Raw genomic sequence first — 24,395 nt, 5'->3', positions numbered from 1 at the left:
TTTGTGCCATTGGTATGCTGGATGGTGAAGGAAGCGGGGTTTCCCTGTACCTAGCTAGCTCAGCACGTCTTTTGCTCCAGTAGGAGATCTGGCTTCGTTACAGCCACCCAGACGAAAAATATACAAACAAACAAACAAACAAACAAACAAAGGTAGCGAGTGAGGGGTCGTTGTCGCGTGCTAGGAAGCGTATGTCATCTGATGTAGAGAGCTGTCACCTGTAGGTCCCCCGTCTAACATTGAAATGCTGCGAGGCGCCTGAAGTGGTTTATTACTTTTTCCCAGAGCTGGACTTATGTCGGGCGTTTTGATGGGTTCTATTACTTATGCGCCTAGCTCGTGGATTGCTGATGGACTGGTCCAAGGCGACTGCAATTGAGCGTCTTGCAAGGGTAGAATTGATTTTAACATAAAAAGATTTAACAACTACTAGTTTCGTCGTCTCATTCCCTTCCTGTCAAGATTGAGTATCACTCTATGCTATTTTTATACTAAATTTGTTTTATAGTTTTTTACCCTGTAGTTAGACTGTAAAACTTATGATGCCTTAATATGTTGGCATAGATCTGGATTCGGTGCATAATAAACAATATTTAGATGTCATAACTGGTTGATGCCCAAGTTGGTCTGAACATCAAAAGCCATAAAGCGACTTGCTAGCTCAGCGTCTGTAATGTTGGGGCTCGGTTTCGTAACTATAATCCTTTTTTAGCTATGATCTGACTTCCTTGTCCTCGCTTTTCTTTGTATTGTGATCGGCTAACCAGCATGTAAAACCTACAAAGATTACACCGTCGGCCTAACTGCCAGCTACCACCTGTGTTATAAACAGTGTGGGTGATCGGTTTCCTTTTTCACCCTTTAGATTTCCGGATGCATTATGGTTCGTATTACTCACTATTGCTGAGCTACGTAACTTTACCAAAATCTACATCTCATCAAAGGCACATCCCATACTTACCTATCCGCAAGGACTTTACCTATTCTATAAATCTTCAATTCTCCGTCCCAGGATGCCTCTATGGCAGGCCACAAGAAGGAGCTGGCATAATGCTCAGAATATGTTGGTCTGCTTGCATCTCATCGGCCGAACGCGACTTACTGAGCCACCTTCTCTCCCGCACTGGCTCCTGTCTCTTCATCCTGGCTGCCGGTACCCATGTTGTAGTAGCGTCCAAAAACACGAGTCTCCAAATCCGCAACGTTACCAGACACCTTACGAGCCTGGCGGCGGAAGTAGACTCGCTTAAGCCATTTCCAAAATTCGATCCCCATAAAGAAGACCACCGCCGCGATAAAAACAATGCCCCACTCCCATGAGATCGGCGCGTGCTTGAAAACGACAGTGTTCAGTCCGGGGATATAGATGATAGGAAACATTGTAACAAAGCCCGCGACAATAGCCCAGAATAGGAAGGAGTTGCGCCAGACGTCATGCATCCACTGAGTAAAGTATCGCTTGCTCTTGGGCTGCATACGGAAGAATGATCGCCGCATGTTGATCATTTCCCAAGCCAGGAATAGCGCAAACCACGTGAGGCAGGCAAAGGTGGTCGAACGGGCTCTGAAAATAACTTTACAGTCCTCACTATAACTGTTGTTACAGTTCTCACCGATATCATCGGCGCCACGACCAAAGCCGTAGAGGACCAGAACAAATGAGGCTAGGCATAGGGCTGCCATCCAGAGGCCATAGACTACCATATCAAGGAGTAGCTCTGGGGTAAAAACGCCTTGTTTCAACTATTGCGATGTTAGCAAAGTGCATACATAGAATATCAAGAACGAATACTCACATTCTGGGGTGGGCGCTGCATGATATCAGGTGCCGCAATCTCAAAGCCAAGGCCCATATCTGGCATACCGGAAGTGATCATGATAATCCACAGAATTTCGACTGGGGCCAAGGGAAAAACAGACAATCCATTGCGATCCTTGAAGGCTAGCCCAATAAGGAGAGTGCACGCCTGGGCGATATTCTCCGCAAGAACATGGAGAATAAACTTTTGGATATTATCAAACATGCGTCGACCTTCTTCCACAGCATTCAGAATCGATGCGAAGTTATCATCCATGAGGACGATGTCGGAAGCCTCTTTGGCTACATCTGATCCGGCCAAGCCCATCGCGATACCAACATCGGACCGCTTTAGACTTGGCGAGTCGTTGACGCCATCACCAGTCATAGCAACGAAAGCTTTACGGCGGTGCAGGGCCTCAATCATGCGTACCTTCGTTTGGGGAGCGCACCGTGCAACAACAAGCGGCAGTAGAGGAAGATTGTCGACCTCAGCATCAGTTAACTTGTCAAATTCAGATGCGGCCATGACCATGGATTTGGCAACGTCCTTGGGGATCTGCGAAATCTTCTCAGGCAGAATGCCAACCTCCAGGGCAATAGCTCGGGCAGTTTCGGGATGGTCACCAGTAAGCATATGAACACTGATTCCGGCCTGGTGGCACATCTTGACCGACGATGCGGACTCAGGACGAGGAGGGTCATAAAGACCAATCAATCCTCGAAAGATGAGATCATTCTCAAACTGGGATCGGTCCAGATCGGCTTCGTTATCGGTGACGTGGGGAATATCAGTGCGGCTAGCCAGGGCAAGAACTCTCAGACCTAAGCGAGCGAGTGATTCCATATTGCGAAGGACGTCCTCTTTGACATCATCTCCCAGTTCTCGGATCTCATCGCCAACAGCATAAACAGGGCATGAGGTCAAGACACGCTCAACAGCACCCTTAGTAAAGACCCATTGCTTCTGAGATTCACTATCCTCGAAGATCACGGACATCTTCTTAACATCAGAGTCAAATGGAAACTCGGCAACTTCGCGCCAGCGAGGCTTCTCACCACTTGCAAGTTGACATCGGTTCCAGTTGAATCGTGAGGCGAAAACCTGAATAGCAATTTCGGTAGGATCACCACGACCATGCCATTCACCCTCAACTTGGTGGACAGTGGCGAGATTGGCTAACGAGGCGATGTTGAGGTAGGCTTGAAGGGCACCGTCTTGGGCCGCGAGCTGCTCAGGATTGATGACGGCACCTTCAGAGTCCTCAGCTTGGAAGTCGATATCCTTAGGCTGAGTTTCTTGGAGGCCTAGGTCACCCATGGTAGGGTTGAAGGGCTCGTTGGTGGCACCGATGGAGTATGTGCCTCGTCCAGGAACCCACGCCTTCTTGACGATCATGGTGCCTTGGGTCAAGGTGCCTGTCTTGTCTGAACAAATGTCTTGGGCTGTTAGTAGAGTGGCAGGAAGGTCACCTTGGATGACTTACTGGTTACCGCGCCTAGGGCTTCGAGGCTCTTCAGATTGCGCACGATTACATGTCTCTGAACCATACGCTTAGTGCCGGCGGCCATGGTGATAGTGAGCACAACGATAAGAGAAGCAGGAATCATGGAGAGACCGGTTGCAACAGCATAGATGATGACCTCCTTCTTAGTGTTGAACTCGTTGGCTCCCAGAACAATAATAGCGCAGACGATAGCCACTCCCAACAGCAAGATGGCCAGCTTGGCGAGCTTGCGTTGAAGGGGCGTCCCAACGTTGACACCCAGAAAGCGCCCAACAGCATCGGAGAAGGTCAGAGTCCAGGCTTGCATCCAACGGCCCGCCGAGGCCTTTCCCTCAGCATCTCTCTTGGGCTCGCGGCGGCGGGAGGACTTGCCACGAAGGGCAACAGCGATTTGGCCGATCTCAGTGTAAGTTCCGGTAGCAAAAACAATTCCACGAGCTCGTCCTTTAGTAACTGTTGAGGAGCTATAAGCAACATTGAGACGGTCGCCAGGGCCGGTGTCATCAGGGAACGTAGTGTTGATTTCCTTTCGAACGGGCAGTGACTCTCCGGTGAGCAATGCTTCGTTGGTCTCAAAATTGACAGCCTCAACGAGGCGGATATCAGCAGGGATAGTGTCACCTGTTTTCAACTCCACCATATCACCAGGTACGATCTCTGCTGTAACCACAACCTCGTTGTTTCCATTGCGGACAGCATGGGCGGTAGGCGAACTAAGTGAGCGGAGAGAGTCCATGGTCTTTGCCGCTTTAAATTCTTGAAGAAATCCAACAACGATGTTCAGGAGGATAACGGCAGCAATTACGCCACCCTCAATCCACGACTGGATGCCGAGTGATGCTGCCATAGCGAGAATAAGCACCTAATTCACCCCATCACCAAATCAGCGACTCTACCATTGCCTAAAAAAACCTTCAACTCGACATGAATGGTGTCATGCGTTCAAGTCAAAGGGGGGGTAATGGGACATCTCACTAGAGTCAAAGCATTGGCAACCTGGCCTAGAAGAATCTTGAGAGGCTGGACGCCCTCTTGTTCGCCGAACTCATTCGAGCCATACTGGCTGAGGCGTCTCTTCGCTTCTTCGGTGGTCAATCCATCCTCGAGATTGGCATTGAGTTCCTCGGCGACTTGTCGAAACGAGAGGGCATGTGCCGGCGCCGACATGGGCGAATTGGCCTGACCCGAGACGTGGGCAGGTTCTTCACCTGGTTTTTGATTCATTGTGAAGGTCTCAATTTCTGTAAAGATGACAGAGCTGTTAGAGAGAAAAATGAGAACCGCAACCGGAGGAAGCAAGGGCTGTAAATAAACCCAGAGTATATGCGGGGGTTGTCAGGGGCTAACTCCTGCGTGACGTAAGTGGCGACAGTGACGGCGAGGGAGGAATTTGGACCAGGTGCTAGGCGAGTTTGGTTCGGTTCATGGTTAGGTGTTGAACTGGAAGTTGTTCTTGGCGGCTTGGCAGTAAATAGTCGGGTTTGAAGAGATGGTTGGTGAAATTACACATGACGACGCACAGGCCGCACGCTATTATTAAGAACTCGTCATTGGTCACAGTCTATCCAAAGCATCCACCAGCGGCCATGCCAAGCCCGCCCAGACGTACACCGCCGCCATATTGTCGCCAAGCAGTGGGGAATACAGTATAGAGTATCATCGCAGAGTTTTCCTTGCTCCGTGCGCATACACTACGCTTCGCCAAGAGCTCTGGTGGGTAAGTGGCTTAACAAATTTTTTGCAGGTGCAGAGCGAGGATCCTTGTCTAGATTGGATTACGTATGGCCAAGAGATGCCTTGCCATGCCAGCCAGACTGTAGCGGCCTCCTTATGCTTATTCTATAGTATTGGTTAGACTCAATTCTTTACAACGTAACGTTATTATTACGGCGATATAATCTGAACGAAGATACAAGCTCAACCTTGGCGTGCGAGAGAGAAGAGAAAGGGCTTTTAAAGTCGCAGCGGGGATGCTAAGCGAGAGTCCCTGGCTTGATGCCCTTTTACTCTTATCTTCTTTTTATCTTTTTCTTGTAGCAAGACCTAACTCGACCCTCCCATAACCCTTGCAAGGTCGGCTCCTTTCAATCTTTACCTAACCGAACAATCTAGCCTTTTGTGGTTGAGAATTACAGTAATGATAGAGTAACCAATCAGTAGCAGCGGGAGAATTATTAACAGATGACAGTGTTCAAAGTTAAAGACAAAAGTATGTTGAATTATTTTCCTTCCCTTATTTTTCTCTAGGCGAACTGCCTTACCTTGTCTAGTATCCACCATCCCATATGTTGTTCAGCGATGGCTAGACTATCAAACATCAACCCTGGGTCTGGCCCGTGACTTAACTCCTTCAAAGGTTTTCAAGCAGCTGGTCTTGCTCCCCATCGAAATGGGGCCGCTATATCCTGAGCGCAACCAAAGGATAGCAGCCTGGGCCCACGCGGCTGCTGTAGCAAGTGATCCTCCTGCGCCCACAAACCCCGAAGCACGCAACCTGCATGATCAGGAAAATGCCCAGCGCATCGAACTCCAAGATCTACATTGTGAGGGCAAGCAGGTATGTACACTTTGTCCTGAGTACATGGTGGCGTGTCCCATAAATCTCGTTCTGACTGGTAAATCACGTGGGGAAAAGACCTACAGCAGTCTTGTTTTGCTCTGGCTCGCCTGGCAGAGTACTGGCGTCGTGTATGGCTACATCGGCACGAGCCCCCTCTACGTCTTCAGCTCGACGTTTGCCCAGCAGCCAACATGGCATGATCTAGTTGGCGCCCTGTCCATCATCATTTGGTCACTCACAATTATCGTTACCATCAAGTACTGCTTCATCGTGCTCTCGGCCAATGATGGCGGCCAAGGCGGCACGTTTGCTGTCTATACCCTACTCGCTCGACATGCTAGCATTGTGCGGACGGATCCTAATGGCCCTAGAAGCCTCATTGACGGCCTTGACCGCAGAACAGATACCGAGTTGTCTCGTGCGGGGAGATGCTTGCGAAACTTCATCGAAACAAGTAGAGGTGCAAAGATAGGCTTGAAGCTCATTGGAATAATGGGGGTGTCGATGACCTTGGCCGATAGTGTCCTGGCCCCAGCTCAGTCCGTCCTCGGTGCAGTACAAGGTATCCAGGTGGTGAGTCCTGAGCTCGGCAGGCCTGCCATTGTCGGCGTCACTTGCAGTATACTTATTCTACTCTTCCTACTGCAGCCTCTCGGTACATCCAAGATTGGCACTTTCTTCGCGCCCATTGTCCTGATCTGGCTCCTCTTTAACCTTGGTGTCGGGATTTATAACCTTATAGAATACGACCACACCGTACTCAAAGCATTTAGCCCATATTTTGCCTTTGCTTACTTGTATGGCTCAAGTGGCTGGAAGTCCCTTAGCGGTCTCCTTCTCGCAATCACCGGCGTTGAGTCACTCTTTGCTGCTCTCGGAGCCTTCGGCAAGCGTGCCATTCAACTATCTTGGTTGCTTATCGCCTATCCAAGCTTGCTTCTAGCCTATGCTGGCCAGGCAGCCTATATCTCTTTCGACGAGACTGGGATAGCCTTTACGAATCCATTCTTCTATACTGTCCCAAGACCAACACTTTATTTTAGTGTTGTAATTGCTGTTTTGGCTGCAATTGTAGCCAGCCAGGCTATGATTACGAGTTCATTCCAGCTCATCTCGCAACTGATAAGACTAAGTTATTTTCCGCACATCAAGATTATATATACGAGCCGCCGCTTTCGTGGTCATGTTTATATGCCCTTTGCGAATTGGTTGTTAATGATTGGTACCGTGGTAGTCACAGCCATTTATAACAATGTAAGTATCTCATACCATTCTATCAAATAGTGCAATTCTAACATGCAGCAATGCAAGACAACTAGCCTTGGCTATGCATATGGCACTTGCGCCATAACCGTTTGTTTTCTCACAACATGCATGGTTTCGCTTGTTGCGCTTATCATATGGCGTGTTCATCTGCTGGTTGTATTGCTGATCTTCCTCGTTTTCATCTTGCTTGATGGTGTTTACCTAAGTGCAGCGTTAAGTAAGGTGCCACAAGGAGCTTGGTTGGCTCTAGTTTTATCTTTCTTACTCTCTGCTTTGTTATCGTTATGGAGATGGGGCAAAGAGCAACAATGGGCGGCAGAATGTCAGGATCGAATAACCCCCCCCGAACGCCCCATATCCCAGAACTCGTCCCATAATACCTCAAGGGCTAGTTCCAGAGATATCCGCGACAACAGCTCAGCATGCCAACTTGCCTACGACAACATCCTTTTCGCCCCAGGCCTAGGGATTTTCTTCGACAAAGTTGGTGGTCCCAGTGACCATATTCCGGAGGTTTTTACACACTTTGTCCACAAATTCCGTACTAGGCCTCAAGTCGTCATTTTCTTTCATATGCGATCACTTTCGCAGCCTACTATCCCGGCCGACCAACGATTCGTCATCGCCCGTGTTAATTCTAACATCCCGTCCTGCTACCATATTGTTCTGCGGCATGGTTATATGGACGATGTTCTTACATCCAACCTTACCCGTATAGTTATTGGAGAGCTTATGGTGTTTATCATGAGAGATTCCTTTGAACCTAGCGAAGACGAGTTACCCTCAGACATACGACAAGAGCTTGAATCACTTCGTGCTGCGGAAGATACTCAGACGGTATACCTAATCGGCAAACAAATTCTGCGAGTTCAAAAGAAGGATGGTAATTGCATTAAATGTCTTATGCGCCGTGGGGCTTTGGGAGTCTATTTATGGATTCGAGAAAATTTCAATGGAAGGTTGGCTAACCTGGATATCGATCCCGAGAGCCTCGTCGAGGTGGGATTCATAAAAGAGATCTGAAATCATAACGTTTCTTCCCCAAATAACATTAGATAGGAGGGACCGGGTGAGGATTACGTCATTGTCTATTGGAAATCAGCCGTCAAATGCTCTGCGTACTTTCACTCTACAACTGATGATCGGATGCCGGACTCATTTTAACACTTCATATCCAGTCCTCCTATCTCAAATCTGATCAAATAGGCCCGAAGGTTTTCCAGAGCATGTTTCAAAGCCCACTAACTTGGATTTGAAGCTATTCCTTCGTTGGCAAGACCCGAACGTTGGGGTGGATTCAGATGTTGAACAACCCGATTCATTCAGGCCCGAAGAGTAGTTTGTGGTCACAAATCCTGTAGCTCTTGGACTCTCTGTTCGACTGCGACTTTACATGATTGTTGTCGAAGGGGGTAGGAGATGTAACTGATATACCATATCTAACTCAGTATTTCGCCATGAATTGGTGCAGTGCACATGTTTCTTTATTGAAGAGCTAAGACAGTTTTCCTCTTTAAAAAAACTTCACAAGTATTAATCGACTTTCCGGAGGACCAAATCTATGATCTATGCTCAACTGAGCGGATCACTCTTCTAGATTGTTCTGTCTTATTGCACAGCACTTTGTAAAGTTACTCCCTTGATTATTCGCCTTGGCTTGTAGGTAGCCCCCAGTTTATGCAGAAATGCTAAGCCACGTGCCGAGAAACTAGTCAACAATACCCACTAACCACTTTCATGAGCCCTGCCGTGCGCCAAAATTAGGAGAAAAACGCTTATAAATATCACTCACAGCACTCCCAATGTGTTTCGTCGCAAATTTTGCCTGGTACTATTTACTCTCTCAGATATTTGCAGTCAACAGCAGCCCACCCCCGCTTTAAAATACTAGTTCTGCTACATAATTTGTTTTTTACAATGGGAAAACCTTTCATAAATTTTTTTACTCTGCATTGTGGGTTTTGACCAAACTCTGTAAAGCGCTGCATGCAAGCTCCTGCGAGCTAATTACGATTTTTAGATGTTTACATTCTTGCCGCCGGCCTAGTCGCTTTCACAGTGATAGCGCCCTATGGTAACATCGATGTTATAGATGCCTTGTTCTTCGGCATCAGTGCATGTACTGAGTCAGGCCTGAATCCGGTTGATGTCAAAGACTTGAAGACTTACCAACAACTTGTCATCTACATCATTCCCACCATCAGCCATATGGCTGTTATTAACATTGTGGTTGTCGTCGTCCGTCTCCACTGGTTTGAACGGCGTCTCGAGCAAGTTGGTACTGCTATCATCGCCCATGACATATGGTTGACGATGCTGATGCACGCATAGCACCGCACCTGATCCGCTCGAAAGCCCGTTCCGCACAAATAAAAAATCCCAGTGTACCAGCCACTCATGACTGTCTTCATATTGGTCAACTGGGTTCCACAACCGCAGATCCTTCTCTGCCCTCCCGATCTTCCACGACGGAGCCAAGAGAATCCTTGAGAGATGACCAATGCGATGACCTTGTGCCAGAACAACATGCAGATGTAGAGCAGGGTCGTCGTATCGCTTTTAGCCACACGCTTCCTGACCATCGGACGGACGCCACAACCATATACGCTCCGCCCCTCAGGGGCCGTCATCGCAGTAAGACACTTACTCACCCAACCGAACCCAAAGTAACATTGTTTAGAGCGCTCGTTTTCCAGAACCCGACAAAGCCGACCTGAATCTACCGGACATCTGGAAAATGATACGGCACTCATGTCAATACCTCATGATACCTTATCAGCCACTCGAGTTGGTACAAGAGAGGAAACAAACTCAAGGTCTGCCGCACGAATGACTACCAGAGCAAGTCCAGACTCTCGCCCGCGCGTTCGTGATCACTTTGGTCTAGAGCATACCGCGTCGATAGAGCGTGTCACATCGTCTGTCTTTGTTTTAGGCCAGACACGAAGCCGTAGTCGAGGTTTGAACAGAGGCCGCCGTGACGCCTCTCGACCTCGAGCACCCTACACTCATGTATCAGATCTACCTCAGCTGTCTTCCCGAGTCACTATTGGGAGGAACTCGCAATTTCATGGACTGACTGTGGAAGAACGAGAAACCCTGGGAGGCATGGAGTACCGCAGCCTAAAGCTGCTCTTTTGGATTTCTATGGGTAAGTCGTATAGCTCGCTAGTCGATGCTTCCTCATGACCCATGACCTTCGCAGTGAGGAACCGAACCTGACTCGTTGCAAGGATACTTCTTGGCTCTGCATATCCTAGGAGTTATCTGTCTCATACCATGGATTCAGCATGCCCCTGCCAAGTATACCGACTACCTCGACGAGGTCGGTCAGAATAAGATATGGTGGTGAGTTTCTACCCTATGGCCGTACTTGATTCTATGTTATCCTTCTGACTTCCTGATATAAGGGCCTTCTATTCCGCACAAACCATGGCGAACAATCTCGGTTTCACTTTAACACCGGATTCCATGGCCCACTTCCGCGATGCTACGTTCCCTATGATAATCATGACTTTCCTTGCTTACGCCGGATATAACTTCTATCCCATCTTTTTACGACTTATCATCTGGACGTTTTACAAGCTTGTGCCTAAGAACTCGGCCCTACGAGGACCACTAGCATTCCTTCTTGAACACCCACGCAGATGCTGTATGCTCCTGTTCCCAAGTCGCCCAACCTGGATCCTGCTTGGCATACTTCTATTCATCAACTTCTTTGATGTACTGCTACTCATCGTCTTGGATCTTGACAACCCGTCCGTCACGGAACTACCTCTCGCCCGGCGGATCTTAGCTGCTATTTTCCAAGCTGCTTCATCGCGCCATACAGGAACGTCTACTTTTGATCTTTCGAAACTCAACCCAGCAGCACAATTCAGCTTGTTGGTGATGATGTACATCTCTGTTTACCCCATTGCTTTGACCATTCGTGCCTCCAATACGTACGAAGAACGCTCTCTAGGGACCTATGCTCCTGAACAAGTGAATCCGGACGAGAGTACAGGGCGAAAGTACCTTGTTTCGCACATGCGAAATCAGCTAAGTTTCGACCTGTGGTATATCTTTTTGGGGATCTTTCTTATATGTATAGCTGAGTCGGAAAAGATCATGGATACCTCACAGCCTGTTAGTACCGAACCTATTTGTTTGTTGTACATCCTGTCTGAGAATTGCAAACTGATCAGTTCGATAGGAGTTTTCTGTTTTTCCTGTATTTTTCGAAGTTACCTCTGCATAGTAAGTACTTTGACTTGGCTCATCTTTTCAAGGTCTAAATTCATGTCTCAGCTGTAACGTCGGCTTAAGTCTTGGTCACCCGGCTGTTCAGACATCTTTCTCTGGCACATTCTCTGTTTACGGCAAGCTTGTCATATGCGCTATGATGATTCGAGGTCGTCATCGCGGCTTGCCGTATGAGATTGACCGCGCCATTGAGTTACCAAGCGAACGTCTGGTAGATGATGAAGACGAACGAGGTCCCTCACGCAGACCCTTACTGCTTAGTGACGCTGGCAGTCAAGCAGGGTAATGGAGATTTCTGTTCCTATCATATATGGAAACTGTTGAATACTGGTGAAGATAAGACCGGCTAACCGGAAGACCGAGCTACCGGTTGGAGAGCTGTCTCAGCACTGTAACAACCCCTCAGATAGGTCATTACTAAACAGATAGAAATGGGGTTCTAACCCAACCATAACAAAAGGGGGGGGGGGAATTGACAACATATTTTCATCCCAATATTTGACGCTTCCCTTCTTCAAGCTTTAGTACAATACAACCATTGAACTGTTAGACATTACGTGTATTCGGTTCATTGATGTGAATTGGTGTGTATTCATGTTGTGTTCTGTTGAAATCTACCCCTTAGAGGTTTTACCATTTCGGCTGTAATCTTAATGTATCCCTGCTTGCACGTGAGGCCCCAGCACCTGTTCAACACACCCCCCCAGACTGGCCATCGTGGTTCAGTCTGTGCAGTCCGTATTCCTATTGTCAGGTTGGCCATCCTTCCGATCCCTTATTCGGCTTTTCCTCCATCGAGATGTTCCTCTGTTCTGACAAAGTCATCCGCAGTGAGTTCCTTGGTCCTTCTCTCTTGAATCCTGTCCTTGATATCCACTAGGCCAACCTGTGTGACGAACTTCTGGAACTGCTGAGCGGGTAATGCCTTCGTGAGGCCGTCCGCAATCATCTCGGTGGTGGGAGTATGCCGGACCGAGATCCGGTTAGCGAGTGCTTCCTGGCGTAGCCAGTGGTTATGGATGTCGACGTGTCGAAGTTTGGTCTGCAGGAGCGCCACGTCGGCATTAATAAGCCGAATGGTCTGCGCGTTATCGCACTGAATAGTAATTCTTGAGTTATCGAGAGTTACGCCGAGCTCGGTGATTAATCTGGAGATGAACATGGACTCCTTCGCAGCCTGCGCAAGTGCCAGCAACTCCGCCTCTGTTGTAGAGGTAGTCACGGTGTCCTGCTTGTTGGCGCGCCATCCAATAATCCCTCCAAATAGCTTCATCACGTAGGCTTGCGAGCTCTTCCGATCGATTGTGTTGTCGGCAAAGGAAGCGTCACTGTACACATCAAACGTGTCTGTTCCGCCGAGTTGTAGCGCGAGTGCCCTGGTGTTTTGCAGATACCGGAATAGGTGGTCCAAGGCCTCATGGTGATCGTCGCTCGGGTTCATGTTGAATCGACAAAGTCGAGAAACAGCAAAGGCAATATCGGGTCGAGTGATTACTGCCAGGTAGAGCACTGATCCGGTCTTGCGTTGATACTGCTGTATTGACGCTGTTGATGCGCGCTCTTCGTTCGGAAGAAGTTCTTTCGTGGTCATTGGAGTGAGGGAAGGCTTTCCCCCTTGAATCCTAAAATGACTAGTGATCTTATCCACGAATGACGATTGCGACAGCCAAATCAGACGTTGGTTTCGTTCGCGAATAATCTCAATTCCAAGAAACCACTGTAGCGTATCTCCTCCAGAGAGTTGGTATTTTTCTCGAAGCTTGCCTATTGTCCATTCGACCGATTTTTGATTGGTCTTCTCGTAGGCAACAATGAGGTCGTCCACATAGAAGAATATCAATATTCCTCCTTTCGAGAGACAGCATGGCTCATGAGGTACAGACTTGAACCCAATGTTCGTAAGGGTGGTGGTTAGTTCTTTTTGCCAAAGTAGTGGTGACTGGCGCAAGCCGTATAGTGCTTTCTGAAGTTTGAGAACCAGGCCAGGCTTTCGGTAGCCTCCGGGCATCCGCATGTAGACGTCCTGCTTCAGTTCAGCATTGACAAAGGCGTTGACGACATCATACTGGAGAAGTTCTAAATCAAAGCGAGCAGCTATAGCCATGAGTGTTCGGAAAGATCTGCCGGCAAGTGTGGATGCATAGGTATCCTCGTGTGTCGACTTGACCTGTTGATCGCCTCGTACAACGAGCCGGGCCTTGCACTTGGTGAACCATCCGTGCTTGTCGAACTTGTACACATAAACCCACATGCAGTCCAGGAGTTCCTTGCCTGCGGCTTCTTCTCTCTGAACCTCACGCCAGGAGCGCATTTCTTTATGGCTTTCAAGATGAGTCTTTTCTGCCTCGCGGAATAGGTCACCTAGTGGATGGTTCTTGAGGTCTTTATGCCTTTTTGGCAATATTGGCATGTCTCGTCGGTGTATTCGGCGTTGGCCGTCACCTAAATCTGTCAGCTTTGCAGATTGTGTTTTGCGATTGGGAGAATCCATCAGCTTAGTAGATTCCCCTCGACTTCCCGTAAACTGAGGTTCTCCGCTATCAGGGTGGCAGCTGGCCGAGCTCGCCTGCTTCTCGAGCTTCCGCTTACTCACCACCTTGCCATTCCAGGTCCCTTTCACAGATGCGAGTCGACCGGCATTAAATGCGGCCTCCCAGTAACTGCTCGGAGTTGAAATGACACGAGGGGCTCCATTTGCGCCGTCTCGTCCCGGGGAAGTGCCAGCGCTAGGTGGGACATGCACCATCTTCGCAGCTCGTAACTGAGGGGGGTTTTCCCCCTCCTTCCTCACGGGAGGTTCTCTGATAGTAGCGACCAGAAGGGCAGCAGGCCGTAGAGGGCAAGTCTCCGGGGTCAGGTAGGGAGTGAATCGAGCGGTCGTGTAGGGGTGATCAGTCCCGTCAGGCTCTTCTCGATTGCGATCTCCTACGACTAGTGTCCTGCCAGTCTCACCCTGCGTAATCGTGGGATCACGTTCAAACCCTCTATGTGGATAACTTGCAGCCTCCCGCTCAAACGCTAGTCCTTCAGGCAAGGCGCTTAATTCCTCGTCTTCTTCTTGGGTAGAAGCATCCAGATTTATGCTAGATCCCTGTGGGACCTCAGCATCAGTGAGATGCTGAATAAGTTCTTCTTCGTTTAGTTCTTTTAAATCATCCTTGAGGTGTTGCACATCCCCAGAGAACGTCTCCTTCTCGTTGAAGATCACGTCTCTAGTGGAGATGACCTTGTTGGTCAACGGATTCCAGACCCTGTAGATGTTTGTCGAGTTATACCCGACCAGGTATCCTATCCACCCTCGGGGATTGAGTCGTTGTCGCCGATTCTTCTTTTTCAAAGCATCGGTCGTCATCGCAAAGGCTTTACAGCCATACACGCGTAGGTGTGTTTGATCGGGCTTACGCTCCGTGACAACCACGCCGTCCCTAAAGGCAAAGTAAGTGTAGAAACGCTCATATGGCGTCTTCCAATTGTAGATATACTTGGGTGTCCTATTGTATAGGTATACGGCAGCACGCCAGATCTCAACCCAAAGGAACGAAGGCAGCTTTGCTCCGATTCTCATCGCGCGAGCTTTCTCCTTGATCACACCCCCCGAGCGCTCTGCGCCGCCATTTTGACTTTGGGCATATGGCGCGGAGGGCTCTAGGCGCATCCCGTTTTTGATACTGAGGAAGTCACTTACCTGGTGACTATCCGGGATCTCGTTATCACACTCGATGACTTCGGGTCTACACTGGAGTTGTCGCTCTAGTGTTCTAAGTAGATGCTCAAGTGCACCGATAAGCGTTGGTGCAGTTCGATCGGGAAGATAATAGTCCCAGATATAGCCAGAGTAACGGTCGGTAACCAGCATAGCTGAAGTGTAGCCTGGATCCCCACTCATGTCGTGGAAATCAATAGTGAGTCGGATTCCAGCCTTCTCGGGTGGAACTCGTCTTTGTCGACGGACTTGGCGCTTCACCTTCGCCATTCCACAAGCATCACACTCAACCGTGGAGATCCCTCTGATCTTCACCCCCCGAGATTGGCCCACGAGGTGCTTGAGTGCTTCAGGCCCTGGGTGTCCAAGTCGAAGGTGCCAAAAGGTTTCGTCTCCACTGCGAGGAGGGCGTTTAGTCCACGAATCATACTGTTTCCGTTTGGCTAGGAATGCCGCTGCCGTTGTTGATTTGTCGATATACTCCAGTACGTACTGGTCGAAATGATCCGTCAATGTGCAGAGGATTGAATCATCTTTCCTGCGGATTTGGTTGCTGTTCCCTTTGGTATCCCAGTAGTAGCCCCTTTTCCGCAACTGGCGGTATGACACAATATTGCACGCAAAGTTTATGCAATGAGCTACATCTTGCAATCTGAGAAGAGAGGGTCCTTGAGGTCCTCGAACGCGAATATCCACGTTCCCGTACCCGTGAATGGCCACTGGTGACTCCCCTGCGTAGACGAAGTCTCCAGACGGCGCCGGTCGGTAGTTGAGGAACCTGCATACTTCATTGAAGATATGGATTGTCGATCCAGAGTCAAGGATGGCAGAATGTCTGAGAGGGTAGGGGGCACAGTTGAAGGCTGCGATAAAGTTGTGCATCACTAGGTAGCTTGCCTTGACGTGTGCCATACCCCGCCCAAGTCACTCGTCCTGAGTGGTTCTGTCTCTACTTTTGGACAATCGTTTGACTTCCTCCACCAAACCAGTATCGTTCTTGAGACGGTCGTTTATTAATCGTTGTATCGCTTGGTTGGGCTCCCATCCTTCGGCTTTCTGGGCTGGGAATAAGTACCAGCAGCCTCTCCAGTCATGGAAACCCAAACATCCTCGACAAGTAGGGCCGTCCGGGTTCGGATTGACGGTCGTCTCTGCTCGTTTTCGTTTTGTTGATACTCCTCTTCCGCCGCCTCGTGCTCTACGCCCACGGCCTTGGCCTCGCGTATCTCGATGTGCATAGGATGTTTCGTCCGTCGCCCAATCTGAGGCGTCTCCTTGGACTTCAATAGTGTCATTATCGCGGTCTGTGATTTCAGGTCTGTCGTTCCTGGATGCAGCGCCGTATGTGGCTGCGAATGCGCCTCTCTTGATTCCTGACGGCCTTCCGCTAGCGTTGGCCATTTTGGCTTCGTATCGAATGTCGGCAGCGACCTCTCGATAGTTGAGGGAATTGTTGAGGATTTGAGGGCGTCGGTGTTGTCGGAAAGTAGATGCCCAGCTGGGGAGGACGTGATACATTGCTCGGTTCAGGTCTTCCGCCCAGCATTGCGCGTCGAGGGCATCGGGGACTTTCTTGCTGATCGCTTCGGCCATGGTCGTCTCCCACTCCGTGACCCACTCGTTGAGTTTGTTGATCTTCGGGGCTGTATGTACGGCTTTGTGGTACTTGTCGCGCGCTTCGGGTCGAAGGCGTTCGTTGTATACCACTCCAGATCTTCGTAGCTCCTGATACCACTTGTCTAATCGGTCTCCCGTGACGCAGGATGTTTTCTGATACGTGGCCGAGACCGTCTTGAGGACAAACTCGACCAGCTTCTGCTCCTGTTTCTTCGTCTCTCTATACGCCGTTTCTTTCAGAGAGTAGATCCTGATATCATGCTCGTATTCCGCTCTTCCTTCAGACGTCAACTCTCCGATTCGCCGGGGCGGTACGTAATCTGAGCTGGGCGTCATTGTGCCACTATCGGGATCGTCCGGATCTGCTTGTCTGGGGTAGTCTCGGATTTCTGGAAGTTCTGGTCGCTGAGGCCATCGGATACGATCGGTTGGATCAATATACTGCCACAGGTCGTAGGCGTGCGCCAGTTTCTTGAATTCGTTGGACCAGGAGTCCCAATCCTCCGGAGACGCGTAGCTAATGGTCCTCTCGGCGTGTTTGGCCGACATGGTGATAGAATGAACCGAAAGTCGTATGCATTTGGGTGCGCGGGTCGCTGAGATGCAATTGAGACTCTTAATTGTTAGACATTACGTGTATTCGGTTCATTGATGTGAATTGGTGTGTATTCATGTTGTGTTCTGTTGAAATCTACCCCTTAGAGGTTTTACCATTTCGGCTGTAATCTTAATGTATCCCTGCTTGCACGTGAGGCCCCAGCACCTGTTCAACATGAACCTACCTAGCTTTCAAAATCCAGTTACCACTGTAACAAATTCCTTTTGCGTACTATTCTTTTTCTTGTTTTTATAATATTATAATCTAGATTTTTCTTTAAATCTTTAAAAAAAAAACAATATTATAGACGATTTCAAGTTATAACGTGGTTGATAAGCGAGTGTCCCAGACAAGTGAGTGTCCCAGTCTTATTTCTACCTTAAATTCATATTTTAAAAAACTCTTTAAAAATCCAAACTAAGCCTAAAATAGCTATAATTTTAATAGCTTATATATAAGTCTTAAAATAAGCTATATTAAGTTTCTTATATATTAAGAAAATATCCTATATAGCTATAAATTTTAAAGTTTATTTACACTGTAAAATACACTGTATTTTAAGGTTTTCTATATAAAATAAAATAGCTAAAAATCTTTAAAAAAATATTATTTAATACAATTAGCTATACTATTATAAAAAATATTTTTACAGACTTTTAGCTATTTTATTTAAGCTTCAAAAGTACTATGGGGTAGGTTATTTCTAGGTGCACAGTATACTGGGACACTCACTTGTCTGGGACACTCGCTTATCAACCACGTTATAACTTATAGAAAACTACTTCTTATTAATATTTTAGACTTAACGTAGTTGATAAGCGATCTGTGACGAATGTGGTTTCAAACAGGGAAACTAGTCCGTACTAGGTTTATGTTTGCAGATGGCGTAGGGCGTTAATACTGAGCGAGTTGGTTGTCACGTCTCTTAATGATCAAATAATGCGTGTTAGGCTTATTGATGTAAAGAAGTCTTATTGATAGCTAGTGAGCTAAGTCTATGAAAGTGCTAATGAATGTGTTCTATATACTAATGTCCTGGGTGTTGGGACGCTGCCTCAGGGGGACGCGGTCGTCCTTGGGACGCATCGCTCCATGGGACGACGGCGTCCTTATAATGGTCGTCCCGCATGACTTGTTCCATGATTGGTGATTTGTTGGATGAAATTGTGGGGTACACGTGACGTAACCGCGGGGGTCGTAACACGATCCGACCAGACAAGTGATCCGACCAACTTAACCTACACCTTAAAAGCTGAATTTTAAAAGGTTATAAAAGCTTTAAATTTAGCTTAAAATGACTATAATCTTAATAGCCTATATATAAGTCCTAAATTAAACTATATTAATTTTTCTAGACTTTTAAAAAAATTCTATAGAGCTGTAAACTTTAAAGTCTATTTACACTGTAAAATACACTGTATTTTAAGGTTTTTTATATTAAATAAAATAGCTAAAAATCTTAAAAAATTACTTTTTAATAAAGCTAACTATACTATTATATAAGCTATTTTTACTAGATTTTTAGCTATTTTATTTAAGGTTGAAATTACTATAGGGTAAGCTATTTTTAGCTGTACAGTGTTTTGGTCGGATCACTTGTCTGGTCGGATCGCTTATCAACTACGTTACATAGCAGTTTCTAAAAAAATTTAAGGTTTAGCTTTTAACATGCACAGTATAACTGTGCCACTCGCTTATCACATACGTTACATACTAAACTAAGGCTTTCTTCCCTTATTGCCAATAGATACTACCACAACAAAGAAGCAAATGGCCCATCAGTCTGAGACGACACCATACCAAATCAGACCCATGACGGCTCCCGTACCAATTGCCACAGGCGGGCTCACCCGAAACCAATAGCCACCGACATAGCTTGTGGCCGTCACAACGACCCACCAAGGATCCACAGCCAGGCTGGTGCCCTGCTGGAAACCTTCATCGATATGGCCGATCTGCCAAAGACGATATACCGCAGTGTAGATGAGGCCAACGGCAGCCGCATTGACTCCTCTGAGAGACGACTTGACCCATCTCCACCCGCGTATCGCACTCCAGACACCCATAGTCCCGTGCACCGTGAGTAGTCCGGGAACAAAGATTCCTAGGAATCCGAGGATTGCACCGGCAGCGGAATTATATCCACCATTGATGGCAGTCAGGCTGCCAAGATAAACCGCGAAGTTAAAGTTGGGTCCTGGGAATGCTTGGATGAGGGCGAGTCCGATAAGGAAATCTCGAGGGCTAACCCAGTTCTCGGCGACAACATATTCCCGGAGAAGCGGGATCACGACGGGCCCACCGCCAAAAATGATAGTACCAGCGAGGTACATATTGGCGAAGAGACTGTATAGACGTGATTTATGGGGTAGCGTACCGCGTAGAACCATAACGACGATGAAAGAGAGCAGGAAGAGGACTATAAGCAGTACCCCGAACTTCCAGCTGATGTTGAGACGTCGCTCCTGAGGGACTATCCGAGACTGATCTTCGGCCGTCGATGCTTCCTGCTCAGTAAGCGGGAGGGTGCCATTTCCATCGATTCTCTGGCTCGACCGCTCGCCGTCTTTGCCGCGGCCGGACGGTCCAGCACCTGCGTTGTATTCCTCGTGACCATTGCTTGCGGTGGCTTGCTGTTGGGTTTGCATCTCGACACCTTCTTCTGATGTATTCTGAGAATGCTTGGCCTTTTTCTGGAAACTCACAGTGATGACTTTAATAGGGCCATGGAGCCAGCGGAAGTCATAGATAACCGTCGCGACGCCAGCCAGAAACATCAACAACGGAAAATACCAGAGCGCATTGTACATCATGCCGGCTGAGGCCCCGAGAAAAACTAGAATGCGGGTCATCTTGTCAGTGATGGCCTTCTCAGATAACTGGACGGCCGCGAGAACGATAATGCCGACGGTAGCAGCGTTGAGACCGGAAAGGAGAGCATAGACGGCTCGAGGAAGAGATTCGCCAATGTTAGAGACTCCGATGGAAAGTCCATACATCCCCAGAGCCCCTGGAAGACTAATTGCAACCAATTTATTAGCTTTGCACTGCAGGATCGGACGACTGAAACATACCTCCAGAGGAGGAAGCCAAAGAGAGCAGGGAGGAAGCCGTCGTGGAGAAGGTTGATGCAGTAATGCATCTTAGTGCTGCCAGGGCCTGAGAATGCTTGGCAGACACTGAACAGCTCTTGGTACTGGACAACGTCAGCAACAAAGCTTCTCTGTCAGCTGAAATAAATTCCTACCATTTGCTCATCGATCCATGAAAGCTTAGCGACAAATTTGTCATGAAACTACCGTAGAATATCGTTAGCCATCGGCTCTGTATTGCCTTCGATCCATCCAGTCTAGCCGATCTAGCATCGGGTTTGGCTCGTGAGAAGAGGAGAGAACGGTTCAGGGGCAGTAGGTGCCACTCACGATCTTGAAGTGGACCGGCGGGCCTCCAAAAGAAGTGAAACCCAGATACCAATTCTCCCGAATGATGTTCCAGAACCGTTCACCAAGGTTGGCTGTATTGAGTCTTGCCGATCGCTGGATCGCGATCTTTCTGTGGCCCATCACAGCTAGACGAAGTGTAAGAGCTTATCTCCTTACTGGCTCGCTTCCAATGCGGCGGACACCTCCAGTGCTTCGCAGTAAGGAGATAAAAATCGGTAGAGGGAAGCAGATGAACCGATGGAGAGAACGTGTGTTTGGTCAAGGAGTAATGGATGGCCTTTTTTGTAAACGTAGAGCTTACACAGTAATGGACCATTTGAAGGAAACTCATTTTAGAGGTTCTTGGCGCCAGCCAATGGCACATGGTCCTATGCAGCACGTGGGTGCTGGATGAGAATCATATTTTCTTGGCGATCACGGTCTGACTCACCTGCGCTACCAATCAACATATTACCTTAATTAAGAACATAGGGACGACCAGGAGCTCTGAGGGCCGAAGGCAATGGATACTCTCATATAGACATGGCCAGGACTGTCATACCCAGGCCATGATTGGCCAATGGTCAGAGTTTCATGGCTTTTTTGGGGCTCTGTCATCCCCGCGAGGTGATTGGTCACTCAGCCTTGCAGGGGACTGTCAGGGCAAGGCTGCGATTGGCTCAAGCGGGTTTTAAGAGTTCTACACTGAGTTCCATCCCCGCTCTTCTCACCAGGAAAGTGTTGAACAGGTGCTGGGTTGTCACATGCAAGCAGGGGTCATTTAAGATTGCACACGTAAACAGTAAAGCCTCCAAGGGGCAGAATTTGACACATGTCAGAAAGGCATCCTGCGCCAGAGGCTCGGAGATTAGCTTCTAAGACCTCCGAGAGAATCAAACGACTGGTCGTGATCACCTCAGTGAATGACCCATTCAGCCTTCGGCAGTGCGAGACCGTTTGCCGAAGAGTGGGACCTTGCTTCACTGGCTAGATGCAGTTTCTTGCATTAGCTTTACGCTTGGCAGAACATACCATATCGACTTGAAAGATTCGGATTCCCCTATCTCCTGAGTGCGTGAAGCCCTCCAAGGCGTACCCCGCCCCAGTGTTATGCCTTTAACAGCTAGCGCCCTTCATAGAGGACCTCAGGGGGCGTGACTGTTAAGGTCCTACCATACGTCTACTTAAACCTTGGGCGAAAGATAGGCGAGAGTGAGGTATCGCTTTTAACGAGAACTCTGATTGGCCTGATACCCTTGTCGTGACCGCATTGGAGGGCTTCACGCACTCAGGAGATGGGTCAGAGGAACCCATTACATACCTTTTGATTGGAAAGTTTTATGGGGTATCTAGGCCCACTAGGAAATCCGAATCAATTGGGTCGATACGGTTCCCAAATCCACGAACCAGCTGGTGACGTAACAGTGCAGATCATCGTTGGCCAAGTTTGGTCCTTATAACCGGGATCTTGTCATGGCTGTGATCAGATTGGGCGCTTTAGAGTCATACGGTGAGATTGAGAGTGCACTAGCGGCGATATCCTGGTGTGGCGAGCTCGCGGGAGATGTTGAGGCTCGCTTTCACACGTGCTGCCAGGGACAGATACGCCGCCAGACGCCAGCGAAGCGTTGCCAGGTCGACTCTTTTTGCACCGGGCATATAGCTTCGCCCAGGACCTGCCTACGACGTGTCGAAAGCGACATGCAGGGCTGCCACTACATGTGACCATGGCAGAGCCTCCAATTCCACGCTCCCGCGTGGATAACCTCAACGTGGATATAGACCTCTTGGGTAGAGACACTCTCAGCTGCGTGCGACCGGCCGACAAACTGGAAGGGCGAGTTCACGTAACGGCAAAACATCCTCTGCATTTCACCAGGGCTGAAGTTTATCTCCAAGGTTAGCCCAGTGCGTCCATTCAGCTGCGTTCTTCTACCGCCAACAACATTATTGTAATGCTTCTGAGTGCTTATACTAACCCATATATAGGTACAGAGACGACAATAGTTGTGACTGGTAATGGTACCCGACGCAACGGCTGCAAACTGTTAGTCCTACAGATGATGTAACTTCATGCAGTAGAACTGATATAGTGCAGTTCTTAGCCGTTGCATGTCGTCCTTCCATTCCGCAAGACCTCAGTTCTGAGGTATGGACCTCTGAGTATATATACAGCATTCCTTTCCTCTTTATCATGCCGGATGGGTCCGAGTTTGCTCAGCTTGCACGCTATACGTTTCCTCCATCCTTTAACTCTCGGAATGCTTACTTCTACTCCTGGAGCCCGATACCCATCCCGGACATATCGATATCATATTGTCTTCAAATTGTTCTGACATACATTTTGCATAAGCCCACAACAACGAACTCGCTGATGACCGTTGTAATGAGCAAGCCGATTGAGTTCCTGCCGTACCATGAAGTCCCGCCCCCAATCGATACCCAAAGTTTCCCTAGCGACTTCACACTTCGCGTACGCCGACCACTATGGAAGACCATTCTCTATGGCCGCCTGGGACTTGTCACTATATCCACGAAGGAGCCACCGCCACTCGCGTATTCATCAGATCAAGCCCCGGTTTCGACTAAATGCGAATTTGACATCACTATCGACTGCGACTTCGCGGCCATTCGCCGACTACGATACACTATTGTCGTAGTCCAACCCGTCATCTGCGCAAAGACCTACTATTCCTCCGAAGAGTTACCATGCATGCCTTCCCAGAATCTTTCCACGGATCATAGTTCCCTCCATATTTACAGGGACTTTCAAAGGCTAGATTGCCAAACATTCCGGAATTTTCAGTGGACTTTCTCGAACCTAAAATCGGCCGCAGATGAAACTGCAGATTATCTAGGTGAAAGTGCACCCCCCTCGTATGACGAAGACGCCTCAGTTCGCCGAGATTCAAATGTATCCTCGAGAAGCAGTGGAGTGTCGCGTCATTTGTTAGACACACCATCATCCGAGAGGAAGTACGCTTGTAGATTGCAGACTTCGATCTGTGTGCCGATAACTCCATCGCGAAGGCTACAGGCTACCTTCTCTAGCCATCTTGTGGCCCCCGCTTACTCAGTACTTTTCAACATCTCTTTCGGTGGCGCGTACGCGAGTAAGATGGGCACAGGCTGGCGGTCCATTCCATTTCCATCCACGCAGCCTCTTGTAGAATGGATGGACGTCGAAATGGAATTGCGTGGACGCTATAAAGGGACAGTACATGTGATCCTCCCACCCGTTGTCTCCCGGGCCTCTGCAAAGCTCATTTCAGCTAACAGATCAGTTCCTGGCACCTTGACATCTTCAAGGAGCTTCTCCGTGCTCTTAATATAGCCTCCGCAATGCCATGATCTCACCATCTGTGGCATCCCAATCGTACTAGCGCCCAGCCTGGCATGATCGTCTCGAACCATTCGACCGCATGTTAAGAAGAGCCTCTCAACATCAACAGACATAGGAAGGATAGAGAGCATATCGAGAGCCATTTATAATAGACGTGGATATTCTTCCCGTCTCTTATACCAATGGCTAATAGGATATGGGATATTCTGGTTAGACTTATGGATGTCATGGAACCAATCGCTGTATTCGTCGCCAACAGCATATATAGAACTGCTAGCCGCGTCCTCGGCTTGCAACAAGGTAGTCATCGATGAAGGTGGTTGTAATAGAGTCGG

The 24,395-nt window shown here is 48.5% G+C and overlaps 4 protein-coding genes across 4 annotated transcripts; 2 read left to right on the top strand and 2 right to left on the bottom strand.

Moving 5' to 3' along the window:
- Window positions 1-1,098: 1,098 nt before the first annotated feature.
- FOXG_06687 (potassium/sodium efflux P-type ATPase, fungal-type) lies at window positions 1,099-4,530 on the bottom strand (the record flags this gene model as incomplete). Its single annotated transcript, XM_018385356.1, has 4 exons — window positions 1,099-1,743; window positions 1,797-3,244; window positions 3,286-4,168; window positions 4,282-4,530. The coding sequence occupies 4 exons, from the start codon at window positions 4,528-4,530 to the stop codon at window positions 1,099-1,101; spliced, it is 3,225 nt and encodes a 1,074-aa protein (XP_018242668.1).
- A 1,165-nt stretch (window positions 4,531-5,695) lies between these two features.
- FOXG_19345 (uncharacterized protein) lies at window positions 5,696-11,663 on the top strand (the record flags this gene model as incomplete). Its single annotated transcript, XM_018399558.1, has 10 exons — window positions 5,696-5,863; window positions 5,942-7,120; window positions 7,178-8,015; window positions 9,153-9,410; window positions 9,464-9,766; window positions 9,813-10,283; window positions 10,366-10,480; window positions 10,543-11,260; window positions 11,328-11,371; window positions 11,423-11,663. The coding sequence occupies 10 exons, from the start codon at window positions 5,696-5,698 to the stop codon at window positions 11,661-11,663; spliced, it is 4,335 nt and encodes a 1,444-aa protein (XP_018242667.1).
- Window positions 11,664-19,073: 7,410 nt separating this feature from the next.
- On the bottom strand, window positions 19,074-20,858 carry FOXG_06684 (uncharacterized protein; the record flags this gene model as incomplete). The annotated part of the gene is made up of 4 exons (XM_018385355.1): window positions 19,074-20,313; window positions 20,370-20,491; window positions 20,543-20,590; window positions 20,718-20,858. The coding sequence occupies 4 exons, from the start codon at window positions 20,856-20,858 to the stop codon at window positions 19,074-19,076; spliced, it is 1,551 nt and encodes a 516-aa protein (XP_018242666.1).
- A 2,053-nt stretch (window positions 20,859-22,911) lies between these two features.
- Window positions 22,912-24,068, top strand: FOXG_19344 (uncharacterized protein; the record flags this gene model as incomplete). Its single annotated transcript, XM_018399557.1, has 2 exons — window positions 22,912-23,822; window positions 24,002-24,068. 2 exons carry the CDS (start codon window positions 22,912-22,914, stop codon window positions 24,066-24,068), a joined length of 978 nt encoding a protein of 325 aa, XP_018242665.1.
- Window positions 24,069-24,395: the final 327 nt, after the last annotated feature.

The sequence above is a fragment of the Fusarium oxysporum genome, chromosome 3 (assembly GCF_000149955.1).
Source record: "Fusarium oxysporum f. sp. lycopersici 4287 chromosome 3, whole genome shotgun sequence".
NCBI lineage: Eukaryota > Fungi > Ascomycota > Sordariomycetes > Hypocreales > Nectriaceae > Fusarium > Fusarium oxysporum.
Note: the sequence above shows the minus strand (reverse complement) of the source record. Positions and strands in the feature narration are given on the sequence as shown.